Genomic DNA, 21771 nt, shown 5'->3' on the forward strand with positions numbered 1-21771 from the left:
AACAGCGCGTCCACCCTCCCTTCGCTCTGTCCCTCTTGACTTGGTGACAGACCTAAAAGCCTTTTGTTGCAATCTTAGCCAATGGAGACGGATTACGACACCGGGCTGCTGAGATATATAAAGAGCCCCTTTTTGACCGCACTTGCACATTTTTTTTTCAGTGACACTTCTGCACATGCACACACCTCCATGGACTAAATTGCACAAGGGGACCCCACGGCGACCATCATTTTACTGCAAGTGAGCTGGCTATGCATTTATCAAGCAGATAATTTACCTTTCAATCAAAAGAGCCGGTCACATACTGGAACGCACTTTTTTTTAAAAAAAAAACAACAACTTTGTTTTAAAACCTCCTGCTGCAGAAAAAAAGCAACAAATTTCGGACTGATTGTGGATTAGATGCATGTCAATGATTCGGAGGCTTTTTTAGGCTGAAACAAGAACCCGAAAGGATATATTGAGGAATAAATCAACTAAGAGAGGCGAGAGGGGGAAAAAAAAGTTTCCTCCATCATCATGCCGAGGTACAACTTCATACCATGCTTAGTGGCGCTCATCTTTCTGGGACTGTCAGGGAGCGACGAGCCCAATCTGCTGCTGCCTCCTGCCAGCGAGACGCCCACGGACGCGGGGCTGTCTCTGCTGGACGAGGACGCTGGCTCCCACGAGTGCTCCGCCTGCGTTTGGAGGGAGCAAAGCAAGGTGCTGCGGCTGGAGACCATCAAGTCCCAGATCCTGAGCAAGCTGCGCCTGAAGCAGGCGCCCAACATCAGCCGGGAGGTGGTCAACCAGCTGCTGCCCAAGGCACCCCCGCTCCAGCAGCTCCTGGACCACCACGACTTCCAGGGAGACGCATCGGCCCAGGACGAGTTCATGGAGGAGGACGAGTACCACGCCACGACGGAGTCCGTGATCACAATGGCCTCAGAGCGTAAGTCGTACCGCTGCACAGCACAGCCCGACAAACGCGTCTCCAAATGTGCGTCTTGTGCGTAAAATGGATGTGCGACAGCGTGGACGGTGGAGTTCCAACTTTCTTTTCTACAGATTTTACATTCCCTCTGTTTGTTTACCGATCAAATTACACTGCTGAACTTTGCTAGGTGTCTGTAAAATAAGGCTTATGTGCAATCGTGAATAATCAGTAATCAGGACCCATGTCAGTCAGTAGCACACAGCTTCTAAATGACCTGTTAGTTTTGATGATGGTGATGCTGATGGTGGCAATGCTGATGGGACAGAATATTTAGCTGCCAGGTTCAAACTTCTTCCTTGTTTACATGTTTGTGTTTAACAGAGAGAAAAGTAATGTATAAATTACAATATTAGGAATCAGCAGCCTCTTTGCTTATTTATGCTCTTCTTTTGCATGTTAGCTATCTGGCGTCTGGAGTTATCAACCATTAAAGGGGCCCTTGATTGGTGCCTCCTAGAAATTTGCTCGTCCTCTTATAGTTTCCCATAAATCCACAGGCAGGCCCCTCTGAGACATTTTATAAAATTACTGTTGAACCCTAACAGCTGTGCCCTATCGGTCTTTTATAGGAGCCTCTACCGGTTTCCCTGCTGTTCATCGCAGTGAGAAAAAGTGTGTCCAAAAAGCTGCCATTGTTCCCGGTCATGCAGCAGGGCCCCCCCACCAGCCGTACTTGCCTTTTAAATGCGGAGTTTATAGGCACAGTTTTTCCCCTCTCTCTCCTTTCTAACCTCAAGTACACAAAGAGCGAAACACTTAGGGTCGAGGGGAGTGTGTGACCTCTTCCTGGCAAATCGTGGGGCTCAACAACATTTACACACATAATATATTCTGCACACACACTCCCAATTATAATTCTTTCCTTTGTGAGCGGCCGTCTAAACGGCATCGGGTATCTCATGAGCAGACTCTCTCGTTTGCCAGAAGAACAAGACATGTTAGCTGCTTAAAGTGTTGTGGTGGTGGCAGCATCATGCTGTGGGAACGCTATCTATCTATCTATCTATCTATCTATCTATCTATCTATCTATCTATCTATCTATCTATCTATCTATCTATCTATCTATCTATCTATCTATCTATCTATCTATCTATCTCTCTCTCTCTCTCTCTCAGTACCACATGGTTGTGGTAACATCATGGTGTGGGGCTGTTTTTGGTGGCAAGATACTGGGAAAGTAACTATAGGCCCGTTCAATAGACTGGAATATGATTGAAAGGTTTATTCATCTGAATTCATCTAAATTCACAAACTGAAACACATTATATAGATTAATAACACACCGAGGGATGTTTTCAGGCCTTTATTCTGTCAGGTATGAGGATTTCCCACACAACATCACATTTATATCCCTGCAAAAAAGTGACCAAAAACTAAGCAGTCTTCTTGAAATAGGCGTATTTGCCCTTGATTTGAGCACGTACGTAAAATGATCTGCCAGCGGAATAAGATTTTTGTATTTAAAACAAGACAAAAATGTTGATCTCATTATCTTATTTCGATTGCAGTATATATATTAATCCTTTTAGGGGCCAAAAATGCTCATTGCTTTGGTAGATGATTTTACTTACGTGCTTAACTCGAGGGCAATCAAATACACTTATTTCAAGAAATCTTCACTTGTATATAGATCTCTCTTTGCAATGTAAGATTAGAATATTACATCAGACCAAAAAAAAAAAAAAAGATTTTTAACTTAGAATTCTGGGCTTAATGAAAAGTATGCCTAATACCTGCATAAAGGTTATTTTCAAGATGTAGTTTTAATTTGACTATCCGGCCTCATCAGGATGCACAACTTGTTGATTATGACTGCAGCGTTATTATTAATCTAAGTGGTTTTATTTGTGGGCATCCTTCTTCAGCTGTCAGAAAGACAAGACGTGTAGGCTGCTTTAAATATATTCTACATTTTTTCTCAGTGTCCTTTTTCGGCTTGATGATTAATAACAGATAAAAAAAAAAAAATCTTCTGCTGCATTTACCGAATATTGTTTTTTCAGAGAATGCTACCTTTACCAGCTGCTATTGGACTCGAGGGACTTCTAGCTGTTGCTGCCATCCTTCGCAGCGCATACTCTGAAATGATTTAATGCGCTGATACGTCAGCGGCGCACATGACGCCTCCTAATTGCGCATTAATGATGGCGCCGTGCCAGCAGGAGAGGCTAATGACTGAGATTATACAGCTGAAACGGTCATGTTGAAGCACTTGCTTTTCTCGTCCGTTCGCCTCAGCTCTTCACCTCAGCAGCAGTTTTTCAGCATCCACCCTCCTGTTCTAACCCCCCACCTCCTTTCCTGGTTAGTAACCCCCCAGCTCCTTATTCCTCTTTTTTTTTCTCTACCCTTTCCTCCAGCACTTGTGGAAGAGTTTAGAGAGAATGAGTGCATCCCTGTTTTCTTTCTTATTTTTTTCAGCCCATGGTGTTTAGCAATCCCACAGGATTATAAATGCCTTTTTCTCTTTCTCAGATATAGAAGGAGAACTTCAAACACTATTCCCTGCGCACCTCCAGCCCAATCACCCTTTCATGCTTGTGCACACTGCCTTTGATGGGCCATGGGGGTTCACACAATGCATTCTGAATTGGACCTGTGCCTGAGTTGCTTCTTAGTATTCACTCAAGGTACGTGGGTGCTGGAGTGGGGGTTGTACGGGACCCTGCTTCCTGGTTTCTAATTAAATATCATGGAAAAATGACTCTATATAAATCATATGTGGGATTTATTCCGATATCTCCCTCTTTACAGCATAATGTGTAGCTAATTGCCTGGTTGTGCAAAAATTAACTTGGTCCTAAGCTGTTTACCGTGGCACCATTTATTACAATTTGACATGCAATCTAAATTATGTGCAAAGATTTAAGTGCATAATTGTGCTTGGAGCAGGATGCTTTGAGGCTTGGTTTGTTTATCTTTAGAGAAGCGTAGGGATTTAATCTGAAGTCTCTTTATAAGACTTTTTATACATCATTCTTTGAATGTTTTTATGCTTATGATGACATTTCCCAAAACCACAACATTATGCTCAGAAACGTCATTAATAAGAGATGTTCCCCTTCTGCTGAGTAAAACCCCGACTCTTATTGTTTGTTGCAGTAAAGTTAAAAGTCCCAAAGAAAGAGGAGTGTTTTGAGCACATTTATTTTCTGTCCCCTTACTGGATAAAAAGGAGCGTTCCAGTGATGGACATTTGCCTTCCAGTCTTAATTACAGCTCCGTTAAACGTTTTTTTCCTCCTTTACATATTACTTCTGGATTGTTTTTGGTTCCTTTGTTTGTTTGTTTTTTTGTTTTCTTGTCATACCCAATGCTTTGCAACATCAATCAAATTTCAATATCAGACAAAGACAACAAAATGTAGATACCGAATGATGATTTAGTTTGTCAAACGATAAACAGCTTTCCAAACCAGCCTGGCCTTAGTGAAAAAGTAATCGGCACCTTAAAACTGAAGCCCGGCTGTGCCATCCGTTGCGGCATCGACTGCCTTCAGTTGTTAAAACTCAGCTGCGCTTTTTCACAAAGCGGTGCAGAAAATTTCACCCGTTCTTCTTTGCTGAAATGTTTTCTTTCAGCTCCGTTTGAGGTTTGTCGAACATGAACGGCCTGTTTAAGGTCACACCTCGGCATCTTAGCTCGGTTTAGGTCCAAATTTTGACTCGCCAGCTTTAAAACCTTCCTTCGATTTTTGAGCCATTCAGAGGGCGTGGGGGGGGCTTCAGCTTGTAAATGAGGGGGATAACTTAACTTCAAGCTTTAGCTTAATGCCAGAAACTGATGGTTGGACTTTCTCCTTCAAGATTTTCTGCTGAGGGGCAAAGTTTACATTTTCATTAATTGTAGCAAGTATTACTGATCCTGAGGCAACGAGGCAGACCCAGAGCATCATGCTACCACCGCCATGTTTGACCGTTGGTATGTGCTAGTTTTATCTTACCTTATCTTATCTTAGGATAAGCACCTCTCAGAAAGCTTCTCCGTTGTCTCTTCAGTCCACAGAATGTTTTATCAAAAGATTTTGGGAATCATCAAGATGGGTTTTTTTTTTGGCAAATGTGAGATGGGACTTTATGTTCTTTGCAAAGCGACGGAGGACTGTAGCACTTCAGATGTTTTGGATCTTTTTATGACCTTCTAGATGAGGTCATTGATGCTCTCCTCCAGTAAATTTAATAGGCCAGCCACTCCTGGGAAGGTTCACCACTGTTGTACATTTTGTCCATTCGTGGCTAATGGCTCCCTGTCATTGAGGGAAGCCTTTGAAATGGTTTTGTAGCCCTTTTCAGACTAATTTCAGTGACATTGTTTCTCTTCTGCTGTTGAGGTTCTTTAGACGAGGGCCGGGTGTTTTTCTTTTTGAGATCTGCTAGCCTGTTTCATGTTGTCATACGGGTACTATTTAGGCGATTTCTTGATTCTACATGTCGTGCAATGAGCTCCCTGGAGGAGGCTAGAGAAATTAAAGTAAATGTTTCCAAAAATTGGAAAAGTTAATTTACTGTTAAGTCATATTGTAAGTGGTGGGTGGTTTGGTTAGCCTTTTTTTCCCCCTTATAACTAAAAGAATCATTGGAATTTTTTTTGTTGCAATAACCCATGTTATCTTTTAGCCAATATTTAAATTTATGTGATGATGTGTGACCAAAAAAGCTAAATTGATGGACAATTTTAAGGGGACACATTTATTTTAAATCACTGTATTTGTACTTTACCTTTAAAATGTGATAAGTAAATAACCGAAGAAAAACTTTAACCCAAATACCTCATTTTAGACAAGAGGGATCAAACGTAACAGCATTTACAGCAGTCTCGCCTCACCAACAAATCATTTTTTTAACAGATTCTTATCAATTTCATTCATGCATCAGAATTAAAACTACCAGAAAGTTTCGGACATTTTAATCCGGCTGAGACGAAGCGCTCGGTGCCCAAAGTGTACATCAACACACATGTTGAGGGGTGACAGTGCAGGTCTCCACATGTGCACTCTCGCGTGGACCCACAAGGATACCCGTGCGTGCCCAGTCACCCAGTCTCACACACACACTCCAGAGAAAAGTTCTCCTATTGACAAAAAAGGTCACAGAGTTCACAGCTATGTGATATATTGGACGAGAAGACTATTAGCCTCATCAGGTCTCTTTCTTTGACACCAAAGACGGACCGGCAGTAACTCCAACACTTATACCCCCACTACACACACACACACACACACACACACACACAACCACACGTCCACTAGCCACTCCCAAAAAAAACAAGTCTTTTATAGTGTTGACCCTATAAAAGGGTCATTTCCTGAAGGTGCAGGAACCATAAAAATAAAGAAGGAGAGCGCTAAAAGGACTGAGCTCCAGAAGCCGGACGGTCCAGGGCTAACTGGTCAGTGTTTGCTGGAAGTCGGTGACTATGTGAGGTTTTTATAGATTTATTTATTCCACGGAGGTCTCAGTTTGACGATGACACCTGCTCTTGTTGTGTAGCGGCTGCCCTCAGCGGAGGGCGCCGGAAAAACCTTGAAGCTAAGGTACACGGATGCTGAGAAATAAGCAGTTTGTTTAAGGGCGAAGAGGCTCTGCAGGGCTGTAGAAACTGCACAACATACTGTCAACTTTATGGCTAATAAAATTTCAAAGGGACCAAAGTCTATTAATAAAAGGACAACATTTCCCTAGAACTTCAGGAATCTCACTCCTTCCTCTATTCCCACGCTCCCATGGACCGTTCCCTGCACCCCTCAGGCTCTCTTCTACTTTTGGGAATACGTTCCTTTAGAGTTTGATGACAAACCCGAAAACCCTGAAACCTAGGGGGAAGTTTGGAGACGCATCCTTCTCTTGCCTGTTTCTGTTTTTATTTTTTCTCTAAAAGAACCCCTCAGTTCTTCTGTAATCGATGTAAAAACAACAACAACACGATGGCGGTTGGCGTATCGAAGAGAATTGAATGAGGACCAGCGAGAGTCCGCAGGGAGCAACAAGCCTCCCGCTCCTATCCTAAAGGGACAGAAATAATGGAAAGGGTTTTATAGGTACAATTAAAAAGACCTGAAACAGATGTTACGTTTCACTAATAAAGAAAATAATTACTTCACACCAGTAATTAAGCCTTTTGTAGGGACATGGGTGAGAAGTAGGAGGAGGAGGGTGGTGAAAAGATAAAATGGAGATCATTGAAGGGATTATTGTTGATGGATGTGCTCAGGCTTCTGTGTGGTCATGAGCGAGGAGGTGCTGAGGATGAGTTTATGGAAGAGTCCATTAAATCTAAGAGGCGTTTAAGCAAACGCAACGCTGCGCGGGCATAACGTCGGATCCCACGAGGGAGCCACTGCGTTGGGAAGAAGCACAATTAATGGTGGATTAGCTCCCTATTATCTACATGAAAAATTAATTAGCCTCTTCTCTGAGGCACAGGCGGGGGAGCAGCTTCTTGTTACCACCTGTGTTTGTCTCTCTCCTCCTTAGCTGTAGACCTTTTTTTTTTTAAGTTCAACTAATTTATGATGTGATTTGGGGCATTTGTTAAATGTAATGGACCAAGAGATGCTGATAAAAGGAATTACGAATATGAGATTTTGCTTGGAGGGTTTTGTTGAGAAAAATGCTTAGAGGGGGGGGGGTTTGGCTTAATGCGATCACATCGATTTTCATCTTTAGAGAAAATACTCGGCACTCGGACAGATTTTGGTGCCTTTAGCAACATTTATTTTTTGCTCACAGAGAATAGGGGTGGGGGAAGTGTACAGGGAGATACAATTTTTTTTTTTGTTCATGAGAATAGCAGAAATGGTTGGAAAACAAGGGGAGAGTAACGTTTTGACGTTAAAAAAAATAATTGCTTTCAATTAGCAAAAAAACATAGCTATTGGCTCAGTTTCACTTAATATATCAAAACAAATGATCTTTCTAATTTCTTGTTCTGTCTGCATTGCAGACATTTTCACTTAAAATAGAACAATTTGTGTTTCTGTGGCACATGTAGAGATTCACCAATCATAGCTTTTGTAAAGCTAATCGTCCTTTTTCCATATAATGCAATTCAAAATTCTCTATATCAACTATATATAAACACAAAACTTTATGCATAAACCAAAAAAGTATATCTTTTGCCTTGCAGCAAGAAGGTTCTGAGTTCGAATACTAGCCAGGGGCCATTTTAAATTAAGTTAGCACGTTCGTCCCATGTGTACGTGGGCTAGCTCCGGTTGAAACACGTTAGGTTAGTTGGTTAAAATTACCCGTAGGTTGGTCGTTGTGAGTGTGTGTGAGTGTGTGTGTGTGTGTGTGTGTGTGTGTGTGTGAGCATGATTGATGATTGTGTGTGTGTTTTGCCCCGTGATGGACTGGCAACCAGTCCAGGGTGTACCTGGTCTGACACCCAATGACGGCAGGAAACAGACACCAGCCCCGTGATAAAGTGCGTATAGAGGATAGATGGATCTTCTCAGCTCACATCGCTGTCTTTGTTGCATCGTTGTAAATCTACAAATACTGTGAAATCCTATGGGTTACGCAACTTTGGTATATGTACACTGAATCCTAAACTTTACTGTCAGTGTTATAGTAGCTCTAAGGATTTATACGGACGTGATAAATCATTGATTAGGTCCAATACAGCTTTGAGCCATGTGATGTCAAGAGAGAGAGAGAGAGAGCAGTCAGCATTACATTGCACGTGTTAAGTAGTATTTAACTAATTTATCAAAACAAAAACAACATAATTACAGACATGACATGTCTTTAGCGTCTTATATTAGCAGTTAATCTAACCACATTAATTAGCCTAATTAGTGTGGTTAGATTAACTAACTCTGAACATCAGTCCCCCTGTGTAGAGTTAAGACCCTTAACTTAGCTTTGAGATTTCGCCAAAGACTGCCAACATTTCCGAAAGGGGTGGTGAGGTAAACCATGGTCTCAACGCTTTTTTAAAAAGCAAGCTGAAAGAAAACGCAACAAGGCTCATTGACTTCATTTTACACTTCCCCCTTTCTTCCCCAAAGTAACAACCTCCACATGTAGTATTTTTTGTCAGCCCGACCAGTTAGTGCTTAGATATGGTGTGAACACCGATCTGGTTGGATTTTTTTTGTTTCCGACCGGACGATCACCAATCAATACCAGTCAAGCGTATAATCGCCTGGTTCCGGGTACTTGCTTATTTTCCGGTGCCTTTCTAGCCAGATGGCATAAGGCGTGAAACTCAAACTAGCATGCAAATTGAAGTGATCTCTCTTCATCTTAGTCAAATGTAAACTGCTTTTATATATTTCCTTTTTATGTTTCAAAGGCTATCACCGGTTGAAAACTTATGTCTATATTTAGTTTGACAGTTGTAAGAAATCTATACCACTTACATTTAAATATAATAGTCTGTAATGGTAAATTATGTTGTCATCTGCGGACCAATAAAATGTGGTTTTATTGCTTTGGTACATGTATTAATTAGTTGTTTAAAACTGAAATGAGTTAGATGTGAGTAGAGGAGAATGTTCACCTTGACAGTCAGCAGAGGCACATTTGAGTCAGTCCATCAAAAACAATGGAAAGGCTTTACAGGTGGAAAACAAATGTGAAATCATTGCCCAGATTAGCAAATAAGAAATTAAATTATTGATTCTTGTTTTAAAGCACATGTTTAATTTATTTTACTGAGAAATAAATTGTTTTCATAAACAGAAATTTTCTTGCAGGTAAGGCAACATATTTTATGGCTCAGATAAGTTTCAGAGCACATAAGAAAATAAAGATTTCAATCTCTCTTTTCTAGATTTTAAGCAACACACTGTAATCCAACTTTTTCCACAGATGTCCATTAGTGTTATTTTTGTCTGTACCAGTTCTCCCATGATTTTATTATTTATCATTTAACATTTGCCAGCTGATCAGTTTCTAAGGACTTGTTTTTTATAGCTGCATCAGGTTGGGCAGTCATTACCCTTGTTTAATTTAAACATATAAATTGAAAATAGGACTAAGCATCCTCTCCAAATTTATCTTGAACAAAGATGTTGAGAAAGTTTTGATAGCTAATAGGACACTGTCCAAACTCCATGTTAGGAAACCTAACAACTTTTCAGCTACTGTAAAACAACAGTAGATATCTAGAGAGCTCTTAATTTTTTCTATTTTCCCCCACATATAAAAAGAAAGCAAAATCATCTTTTTTTTTGTATTTTCAAAATGTTTTACTTAATATATCATGGATTACACATATATATATTTTGAGTTTTGGAAATTTGGAAGAGCGACATTTTTCAAAGTGGGTTTTGTGGTGTACCCATTAGTAGGGACTATCCTACTTCAAGTGGACAGCACCCTGATGCATTTTAGTTTTGGGTATTAGAGAAAATTGTTTTGACAGAGGATAAGATATAACACCAAGAAAGAACAGATGCAAGTGTGAATATTTCCCATCTTAAACAACAATGGAAAAATGTTTCCCTGCAGATCCTTTTCTAAGTAGTTTTTTGTACAAATGTCGTCCTATCCTTAGATCTAAGACCACCAACTCTGCTATGGGCAGTATTTGTTTCCTCTAAGGGGCTTGTGGGTCAATATGGTTGTTAAGGAGCGGCTCATTTTCTGAAATCTGATATTCTAAATGATATATAACAAAAAACTCTTCACTAAAGATTTTGCTTTGATTCAATATTTTGTACACTATTATACTTGAATTGCTATGCATGCAAATTCTGCACAACGAAAAAATTTTTTTGGTATGCTAGATGTTTCCGTACCCTCAATTTCCACACTTGATGGCTAAAGTAAGTAAATGAGATGCTATAGCTCACAAATATTTGGAGGGTACTCAATTAAAAAAAGTCAGAAAATGTGGGTTATTTAAATCGACATTCAGAAGTTGCAATACTCAGCAATAGTATTAGTATTAGATGAAAGCAGTTGTGTTCAAAACTAAAGATATGCATTTAGATTTGCTTGCAGAACAATTACATTTTCTATTTTCTTTTGACCACTGAGGGCCAGTCTGGGACTCACAGGCTGGAAAGTTTGCTTTCTACTGGAAGTAAGATAGTAGCTGTATATAGGTACTCCATGTAATTACACTTAAAATAAACTGAACTATGTTTTCTAAATTCACTGTCTTATGGGTCTTTGATGGATACGACTTAAAGAAGAAACTAGTTCAACTTCAAGTGTAAAGAACATGCTTCCCTACGTAAACAGCAACAAGCTTGTTAAGATCTTCTAATATAAAAGTTTCAGTTTAACAGAACCCAACCATTAAAGTTTTCAGAACAAGTGGACAACATTTTCATTGTTAGCCTTGTCGATGTCCTTTTCACTTTCAGCAAAAGCAGTTTGCTACATTACTGTGAAAAGGCTGGACTCTCTGCTGTCACACTGTCCCTGAACTACACATTGTGATTATGTAAGAACTGTGTTTAATGGCGTCTTTTTAAACACAAATCCGCCAAAGAACAACAGAGAAACAAAGTCGCTGTTTCAGTGGCAGAGATGGGTGGAGGACCCAAAAGTAAAAAAGTAGATATCCAAAAAAAATTACTCAAGAGTTTAACAGTATTTGGAAGAAAAGGTCACTCAAGTCCATGACCCGATTGAAGATTTATATACAGGCACATAAATATAGTCATGTGCAATGTCTGGTAGTTTAAATGTTAAAATGAAACAACTTTTCCAGATAATTCTTTTCAACACAAAACTTAGAAAACAAATACTTACAGTGGGTAATATATATTTTAGAGTACCTCCAGTGGCAATTTATAGCGTTTACTTTTTATTCACTTGAGCTCCAATTGCCTCAGCAGATTAAAACATAAAAGCTTGTATACACACACAAAAAAAATACTTTAAAAAAAAAATAAACTTTAACTGTCTGCCTGGTGCATTTTTGTTTAACAAGCTTGTTCTTCATTTAGTGAAGCTACTCATGGTGAACAGAAGTAGGTTACATTTTACTCAAAGAAGAGCAATGATCCTTCCTAACATTACTCAAGTGAAAGTAAAATGCACAGTGCAGCAAAACTACTCTTAAAAGTCTTTTTTGTTGTTTTTTTTTTATAAAAAGCTACTCATGTAATTGTAACTAGTCACCACCCACCTCTGCTTGCTGGCATTTTTTTTCTATCTTCCTTTTTTTTTGTCAATAACGACACCTAAAGCAGCATAGTAGTTCTGAGATGCTGAATAAAAGCAATTAGTAACAAAACAAAAATCAGTTCACCTTTAATGTTGTGAAATTTCAATCATGATTCTCTCACTGCAAAGAAACATTCACAGAAGTCAGCCGTGTTTGTATTTGAAAGCGTCTTGTTGTAACTAGATTGTAATCTGTGATGATTTAAAAAGCATGTAGATTTCTGATGTTAATTCAGCCTAACTGGCTGAATAAACGAGTTGATAAATACATACCAGCAGTGAAACCCAAACTTAATCATATGCTCTGGAGATTTTGGTTTACAGTGATCTTTTAATTTTATAAACATGCTCCTTCTGACTGGAATAAATGTTGAAGTTTTAGTGCGGCCCTGCCAGAAGGAAAAGAGTGATAGCAAAGAGGCATTTAAATCTTAAGGACTTCAAATTCAATCATCAAAAGTAACAGTGGAAACATGCTTGTAGCGGGACACCAACTATAAGAAGTGTTAGATTCTTAGGATGGCAATAAAGATTCTCCACAGATATTTGAGAAAGTTAAAAAATAATTTCTGACATGTCGGATCAGAAAATGGATGGATGGATGTTCTTTTTATTAAACTTACATAAAAACAGAAAATTATGGTTTTATTTCAGAATGATACACCTTTGACACTCACACCTTTTTTTATTTTTGTTTAATGAGAATAATTGTAATCTAAATGTGCAAATATGAATAATTTTAGGATTAACTATAAACAAATTCAGTGACACTTATTTTTACATGGTTATTTTATTCCATCGTATTTCATATTAAGCCTTTCAACGCCATGGGTTTTTGTTGTACAACATGAATTTGCCTGTTTAACTAGTTTGACAAAAATGTAGACAATATTTTGTTTGATGAACTTGAACGGACATATTTGTGGCAGCTTCAGAAGTGCATGTAGAGCCTGTGGTAAGAGTTTCTGATGACAGCTGTTCAAAGCTGAGTCCTGTGCTGTTGCTGGTCGTCTTAAAGGAGCGTGTAGAATACTGCCAAGCTGAAGGCCAACAACACTTGGGTGATCCAACAGAATAAGCTGAAACCCATCCAAAAAACAAAAACAAAAATCCCAGGACTTTAGAAAAACAGCATTAAAAGCAATCGAACAACATTTTACTTTTTCTTGTGTATTTTGTCAATGTGAATGACAGAATTAGAAAATTTTATGCGCATAACATTTTATATTTTATGCATATACTATAATTTATACACAAATGCTTTAGAGAAAATAAGGGATGAGGGGAAAAAATTACATTACAAACAAGAAATACATTCAATTAATAATAATAGTACAAATTAAAGAAATTGCTACACCATTATAAAATGAACTGACAAAGCAAGAGTAAACAGGGATATTTTTAGCTTTGACTCAAAGGGATCAATAGTTTCTGCACATTTAAGGTTTTCAAGGAGTTGGTCCCAGCGCCAAGGAGTACAGAAACTAAATGCTGCATCTTGTTTATTTTATGTTGTAGGAACACTGAGTGAGCAGTCTATGTGGTCTATGTGGTTCACACAAAACAAGAAACTCCAACATATATTAAGTCCCAAGCAGCGCCTTATAGATCATCCAAACTATTTTAAAATCTATCCTTTTACTCTTGCAATATGTTCCATTTTCCTTGTGTTGGTTAAGACTCTGGCAGCAGTATTTTAGAGCAAAGACACCATTATCATGATCTAACCTACTGAAAATAAAAGCACAAGGCAGTTTTTCTGTCAGGAAAGTTTTTTGGATTACAGATTTAGTAATAGATGTTACAGTACGTGATTCTTAAAACTTAGGTCTGAGTCCATGTCAGAATGGGCTTAGAATCAAACATGGGCTTCTTGTATGCTCTATAGACTTTAAAGCTAGGGTCGCAGTTTTTCCAAAAGTTTCCCCAGATCCCTTCTTGAATAGCTGCACATGTGCAAGACCGTCTTACCTCACCCTTCTGCTCTTCAGGGGGATCGTATGAAAAAAAAAATCTTCCAAATCCATCTTGGCCTTATTTCCTTCTGCTGAGGCCTTCCTCTTCTCATAAACTTATACATGGTTTGCTTCTTTCGACTCTCAGCCATGTTCAAAGTCTACGTTGAGAGCAGCAGCGCTACAATGTACAGCTAACACAGAAGCTAACCGCTAAGCTAACCAGATACATAAACACAAGAAGTGCACATGCACAGCCAGCAAGCGGAAACTAACAAGGAGCGTGCACGCACACTGATGTTACATGAGCGCGTCAGAATGATGGCATGTGGGACAACCAATAGATCAGGGGATTCCCCCGGAAGTTGAGGGACAGAGGAGAGTGAGAGCAAGAACAAAACTATTAGAGTTTTTACAGACCTGTAGCTCCCACAGAGAGCGTTTTTCTTTTTAACCTTCTTTCTCTGAATACATAATGTATTACCTTACTTTCAGGAGATTTTACCCAGTATAATAAAAAGTGTTTCTGAACAGGATTACCAACTATAGCTTTAATCTCACTGTGTGTTTTCAGTCCTGATCTACGGTCTTGCGTTCTTGGAACCAATAACAATGACTTCAGTGTTTTTTTTGCAGTGAGGAGGAATGTCTGGCCCATCCACTCGTTGATGATGTGGACACACTGACTCAGTGACTGTTATGGGTTGTGGTCATGTGGGGACACATGAATCTATTCTTGTGTGTAATCAGCACACATATAGAGATGTTGTTGGAATATGTGATCTGAGCCAGAGGGATGATGTAAATGCTCAATAAAAGTGGGCTAAGAATGGAGCCCTGAGGAACCCCATGTGATCTTTGTTGACAGTCAGCTAAATGTGATGTGAAACAGTCTAACATAGGAGCAGACACATCCAGTTTTCCAGTCTATTAGTAATTAAATGACCAATTGTGTCAAATGCAGTATTGGTATCTATTAATAGCTACTAAATGTTAATGCCCATGGCTTTGAAGATGCATGTAATTTTAAACCTAAATTAAACGAATGTTGTAATATTTTGCACAAACTTCACTGCAGATAATTGATATTTGCATAACTTAAAATCCACTGAGCATCAATGTTACCGAAGTGCAATTGTGCTGGTTTCAGCTAAATTGATTCATTAAAAAAAAACGTTGCTTACTGCTTGGCTGTATCAAATTGAAATGGTCGACAAATTAAGTTATCATGACAAAAATAGATATTAGCTCTAAGTTGCTTATTATGGCTGTAGTCAAGCTCTCAGTAAATTCAGTTTAATTAAAGTCATTTGGATGTGTTTGTCGTTTATTAGCATATGTAAAGTATGTAAAAAGGTCTGCCCGTGACAGAGAGCCACATTGTGCACTGCAAGCATGTGTGGATGCACACAAACAGTAGCAGTGACACCCCGGCATGCCTCGTGCTGTCCAGCTGTCCACCTTATCGCAGTTCAGTGCTCTTCCCGTCCCGCTGCCCAGCAAACGCTCCCATAATACAAACATATGTAACACTAAAAACAATGAGCTCGGAGTGTGTTCACGGCTGAAGGCAGTTTGAAGGCCATATATGTTGTGTGTTTATGTGGGGCTGCCTGTTTCCATGTATGCGTGTTCACTGAGCTAGAACAGGGAGCATTAGGAGGTGTCTTTTGTTACTCCTGGGGGCCTACCGTGCTCAGTCCTAATAGGAGTCTTGTGCCTGCCGTTGTCCCAGGGGAGACCTTTGAATGAAGGGGTCTAACTTCACACACACGCTCTCTCTCTCTCTCTCTCTCTCTCTCTCTCTCTCTCTCTCTCTCTCTCTCTCTCTCTCTATCTCGCTCTCTCACACACACACACCTTCACACACACAGACACACACACCCAACATCCCTCCACCCCTCCATCCTCAGCTTGAGCTCGGCCTCCCCCACCATCCTCTCCGCTCCCTTGGGACCGGCTGAGAGACAAAGAGGGAGTGGGGTTGGGGTTGGATGGGATGTTTGAGGGGGTTTGCCGTGGCCCCTGTCTTATTAGAAGGGTCGTGAACGTGTCACGATGATTAATATGCCGAGCTGCGTGGGGATACCCTAGAGTCACATTTATTCAACGCGGAAGGGTCCCAAACACTCACATTTGCCGCAAAATGGCACATTTGCATTTCCCATTAAGAAAAGAAATTATAAATATATATGCAAATGAAAACTCCTATCTAGGTTTGTGCCGTTATGCATTATCCATTTGGGCATTAACAAAAGAAATTCCCTCCCTGTGCCATCTGAGCTGTGTATTTTCACCTGATTGGCCTGTTACCCACATATCCATGTAGCATGCAAAGTTTTGGATAAACTACATTGTATTGCACTTCAGTTGCACATTGAATGCAGGCCTAAAATATATTTTAAAACCTGAAGATATTAAAGAATAATTAAGTCATAGAAACCACTTGATCATTCAGATTGACACAAATATACCATCCACTTTGGTTTTTGTGGTGTTCGTTGCAAAAAAGTTGACAGCAACAGAAGATTTGGTCACAGCAAAAGCCCACAGACAACAGACCCTTCATGTAAATGTTAAAAAATGCTTGTAAAAAACTATTTCAGTCAGCAATTAATTCATTATAAATGTATCACTTTTTGAACTAACCGATTCATTGGGTTACTCAGCTTCCCCCATCCATCTGTTTTCAACAGTTTAACTAGCTCCGCTCTCATCTACGCCTCAGTGGCATTACAGCTAAAACCATTTAAATGAGCTCCGATTGTATGAAAACGAACAGATGGCGCATTGAATAAAACCCCTATATTCTATATGCCTCCCCTTGCATGCTTGTATAGGAGGCTAACTATGGAACACAGGTACCCAGGGAGTCAACCAGATGTTTGATATGCCTACCTGCTGGCCTGCTGTGTGTTGGCAGTAAAAGTAATGCAATGCATATGCTGCAATTATACCACTGGGAAATAAGCGGCTATAATAATGAAGGTAGCAGGCTGCAGACTTTTGAGGAGGAATATCAAACAAATCGAGGGTTTTGTGGAGAAAAAAAAAGTGGACTTCTTGCGTTGATTTTTTGCTTAGACCAAATAGGAGGATTGTTTATTATTATTTATTATGAGAGTTTAGATTTTATTGTTGGGAGTAGGGATGAAGACATAACCTTGTTTAATGATCGTTTTGATGACATGTGCAATAGTTGGTATTATGTTTAAAACAAAATCAGGAATAAAAAATTAATTTCAACTGCTTTAATAACATACTTTTTGGTTTGTGATCATCAATAACCAACATCAGCTCTGAAAGATTAGTAAACTGATATATTTTAGCTACCAAAGAGCAGCAAGTGTTAAATCTAGCAGTGTTTTGGACTTTAAAAAACATTTATGTCCTTATATATTCAAAAGGAAACAACTTGAGTAGTTCTCTGCTGACAGCATGGTTGCTGGTCATTTCCCCCCATTAAAGCTTATAGTTTTGGTTATTTTTTTTAGCCAGCTTGTCACTTTGTAAATGGCAGTGATTCTTTTTAACATCTGCATTGGCAGCTGAGAATTAAAAGTATTTTTCTATATTCTTTTCATAGTGTATTGTAAGGAAAAAGTGATTTTAATGACTCGGATTAGCACCTACCGGCAGGAAAAAGCTTGTGGGTTGTATTTTGTCAAATTGTCAACTGGCCCAAGTGGGGATCAGACCAAATGGCAATAGAGTATAATACAGAGTTTTTTAGACAACAACATACAAGTGAAATACGTTTCCTATGAAATTTGAGCCTTTTTATGCATTTAATATTAAGTTATACGGCATGTTTTGGGTAAATTGCTACTAAGTGATTGACTTCCTCACAGGTATGAAATGGAATTAGAAAGTGAAAAAGTAATGCTCAGGTACGATGTGATGTTATTAGCAAATGGTTGCCCTCAAGCTCCCTAGTGGCTATTTCAAAGTGTATCTGATGGTCTGGCTATGCTCAGCAGGACAGATCAAATAATAAAAAGGTTATGCCTGAAGACATTCTCTCTTAAAGGGGCCTAGTCACATACTATGACTTTATGAATTTCTACGCCAGTAGCTCACACAGGCTGCATGCAAAGGTTTTCCAATGAAATCATTTAGCATATTTAGCAAGCGCGCAATGAGTAATCAAGGAGAAGCAATGGAGCCAGGTGAGTCAGCAATTCCCAGCGAAGGTGTGAAAAGAAAGCGGTTAAGAAACCCAACCCCGCAGATCAGGTTGGTCTTTGACCACGGCAAACTGTCACTTTACTGTGAGGCATGACAGGACGGTCTACTGGCTCTCATAGTAGCTGCGTCAGTGGCGCCATCTTGCTTTCTGATAGTTCTGCAGTACTGCAGACAAATGGCACAACAATGTTTTTGACTGCTGATCAGTGGTGCAAAGTTCTTTTCAGGGTCAAAAAGGACTAAGTAAACATTAGCATGTTGAATTGTTTTATTTTCAGATTAATATATTGTTTTGTATGGGGTTATGGTCATAGAACATGACTAGGCCACTTTAAAAGTACATATTCACATTTTTTGAATGTACACGCCAGTAACTCACTCTGGTTGCACACAACATTTTTCTGAAAGATTATCACATCCTGCTGGTGTAGTATTTGTTGTTTTTGTCTTTTAAGCTTTGCTTTCCTCCATTTGTCAGTAAATATAGCCTTTTTTGTGTATATTTACCATTACAACATCATGTGATTGGGGTTACGTCACTGCGCATGCGTACAGTTGGAGGCAATGGAGGCGAGTGAATGTGGAACTCCCAGCATAGCTGCAAAAAAAAAAAGAAGAAAAGTGGAACTTGAAATAGGAGTAGGTCGGGTTGGTCTTCGACCACACTGAGCTGTTTTCCGCTAGCCATTACAGCTTGGTCGGCTCAGTCGGGACTTATTTAGAAGCTCTGTCAATGGCAACCACGTCTGTTTATGTCAGTTCATCGCATATATATATATATATATATATATATATATATATATATATATATATATATATATATATATATATATATATATATATATATATTGAGTATATAACCTTTTTCTTTTAATCATAATCAACCGGATATTGGTCTTTTTGGTATAAGCATATAACATGGCTAAATAGCTTCCAGTGTTGTGCACTAGATGAACTAAAACAGAAGTTCTTGAAGACCTTCACAATAAATGTTAAAGCACATATAGTGCACTCAAAAAAAAAAAAACATATTTTAAACCTGATTGACAACATCTCTCGGTTTCTTCCTTGTTAAACACACCAGTTTGAATCATGAGTATGTTCAGTCTGCAGACTGTATTTAATCTATAACATCATTTAATAAAGGGTAAAATTTTTGTTAAAATGTTTGCTAAAATGTAAGCTAACCTGTTTATCATAGGGTGACATAGGGTAAAAAAAGACCTATAACTTTAAAAATATCAAAAGTATGCCTTTTTGGTGTGGTTAGAAAGAATGGGTAAAAACAAACGTCAGATAGGGTTTTATAAGTCTCTACAAGTACAAAAAATGGCGTTCAAATCTCTGGTATTAAATCAGGATATAAATTATAACTACGCTCTTTAGTTTCCTTCTTCATCCTAGTTCTTTTCTTTATCCTCCTTGTCTCCCCATTCATATTTTGCTTTAGAGCTGATCTTTGATTGCTCACTAAATAATGTAGACTTTGCGAGGAGTGTACTTGATATTATATTGCACAAGCAAATTCTGTATTAGTGACTTAAAATAAAGCTAGTTCCTTTCCTTGGTCCACTGGCTCAGCATCAGTGAGACAACCCTCTCAACATTTGCATTGTGTGACGAAAGTGCAATCTTCAGTAATTCTGCGTAACTTGTGCTTTTGGCTATCTCAAAATGTTTGCCCCACTTCTGGCGGAAACCTCTAACCCTTTTCTCAGGTGTAGCAACAAATTCTATCAACTCGCACAGCCTTTTAATATGTTTTTGATTCCATGTGATGTATGAGAGCCATATGGCACTTTTCTCATACATAGAAACAGATACCGGTATGCTAGCTTTGCACAGGGTGTGATCTGCCCTATATTTGTCTCAAACAGAACGGTATGAGGGAATTTTATTTTTGGGGTTTCAGGTAAAGGTACTGTTGTATGGAGAACTGACTTTGACATATTCAAAAATAAATATAAAAATAAATACAGAAATAAATATAAGCTCAATTAATTTATAAGCATAAAATAAATGCACAAAAATAGCAAATAAATAAATGTAAGCAGTAATTAAATTATACATTGAGAAATAAATGTAAATATCTATATTAATTAGCTTATTTATTTATTCCTCTTTTTGATAATGAGCTCAATTATTTAATTGTCAAATGTATTTATGAATTACTTCACTTTTTTATGTATTTATTTCTGTCTATTTTAATATTTTTATCTGCTTTATTCTTCCTTTCTATATTTTTACCCCATTTTTTTTCTTCCATCCTATTTATTCTGCCTGTCCTTTTTCCATTTGTTTTTGCATTTCTGCCTCATTGTACAAATGAGAGGGGGCGGTCTTAAGGGGACAACTGCTCCCTATTGGTTGGTTTGCATCCGCCTTCCCTAGATTGAACACCCTGATAGTTTTGTGTTGCTCTTTAATCACAGAGAGATTCAGTCTTTACTTGAGTCATGTTCTCTTTAACCTGATGGATATCAGTTAGTCACCAAACACTTTTTTCTAACACGTCTTTTTTATTTATAAGTTTGTATCATTAATATGAAAGGATGGAGGCTCATTCTGCTGGACACGAAAATGGCGTCCTGAAAGAATGAGAGTATATCTTATTATTCTGGTAAAACCTAGATTCTGAACATGACACAATACTGGATTAGTGACAGCTCTAGTCGCTAATATGTGATCGTTAATGTCTTGTTGTGTTTTGCGTAATCAGCTCTTGCAAATGTATTATTTAGGTACTTTACATATTCCTTTGCAAAGTGTCAGTAAAGTATGAGAACATATCTCTTTTAAAAAGAGGAAAAGACATTTTTAGGATTATTAAGGCAGAACCAAATATTTCACCTGTCTGAAATATCAAGTTCCCCTGTCAAAACATGGGAACAAATTAATCTAGAAAGATTTTTACTGTGTTTGTTCCTCTCATCATAACTCCTGTGAATTTGTACACATTTGCTGTACATTACAGAGACCCATGTTCCTACCTGAGAGGACATGCAAATATGTCACAGTAGAAATCATAACCTTAATCCTTCTAGTATAAGTAATATTTTATTTGACTTACACAAAACAAATATTAAACAACATAGACAAAGTCTACATAACTAAGACCAATCTTTAGTTTTTAATTTTCCTTACTGATTTCAAGTCAAAGGCTGTTAATTGCCTTTGTGAATGGTAAATTGACAGGGTCCTTCAACAATATTATACAATAGAAACACCACATCTTTCAGGCAAGGTACCTGCGAGAACCCCAACCGGATGCAGTCAATTCTTAACAAAATGGTGTTTCTGCCCGGTTTATTCATTAATCTATGAATACCCACCCGGATGCCCTGGAGAAAATGTGAAAAGTTGACATGTTTGGACAAAAGAGGAACTTTTTTGCACCCTATTTAAGCATTATCTACAGTTTGCATTTTAACTAAGGTTTAGTAGTATATGCTGTTTGTTTAACAAATAGTGTTAGCAGCTGCTAGCTAACATACTATTAATAACATGATAGCTAATGAT

The 21771-nt window shown here is 38.5% G+C and overlaps 1 protein-coding gene across 2 annotated transcripts in view; it reads left to right on the forward strand.

Moving 5' to 3' along the window:
- The window catches only part of LOC105939100 (growth/differentiation factor 11), a 36726-nt gene continuing 14955 nt past the window's right edge, over positions 1-21771 (forward strand). Inside the window, exon 1 of one of the 2 annotated variants that reach the window (XM_021307832.2) lies at positions 1-934. In XM_021307832.2, the coding sequence (XP_021163507.1) occupies positions 520-934 (415 nt within the window). In that variant the 5' untranslated portion in view covers positions 1-519. The remainder of the gene's footprint in view (positions 935-21771) is intronic. The other variant, XM_012881140.3, reaches the window with a different exon arrangement.

The sequence above is a fragment of the Fundulus heteroclitus genome, chromosome 20 (assembly GCF_011125445.2).
Source record: "Fundulus heteroclitus isolate FHET01 chromosome 20, MU-UCD_Fhet_4.1, whole genome shotgun sequence".
Taxonomy (NCBI): domain Eukaryota; kingdom Metazoa; phylum Chordata; class Actinopteri; order Cyprinodontiformes; family Fundulidae; genus Fundulus; species Fundulus heteroclitus.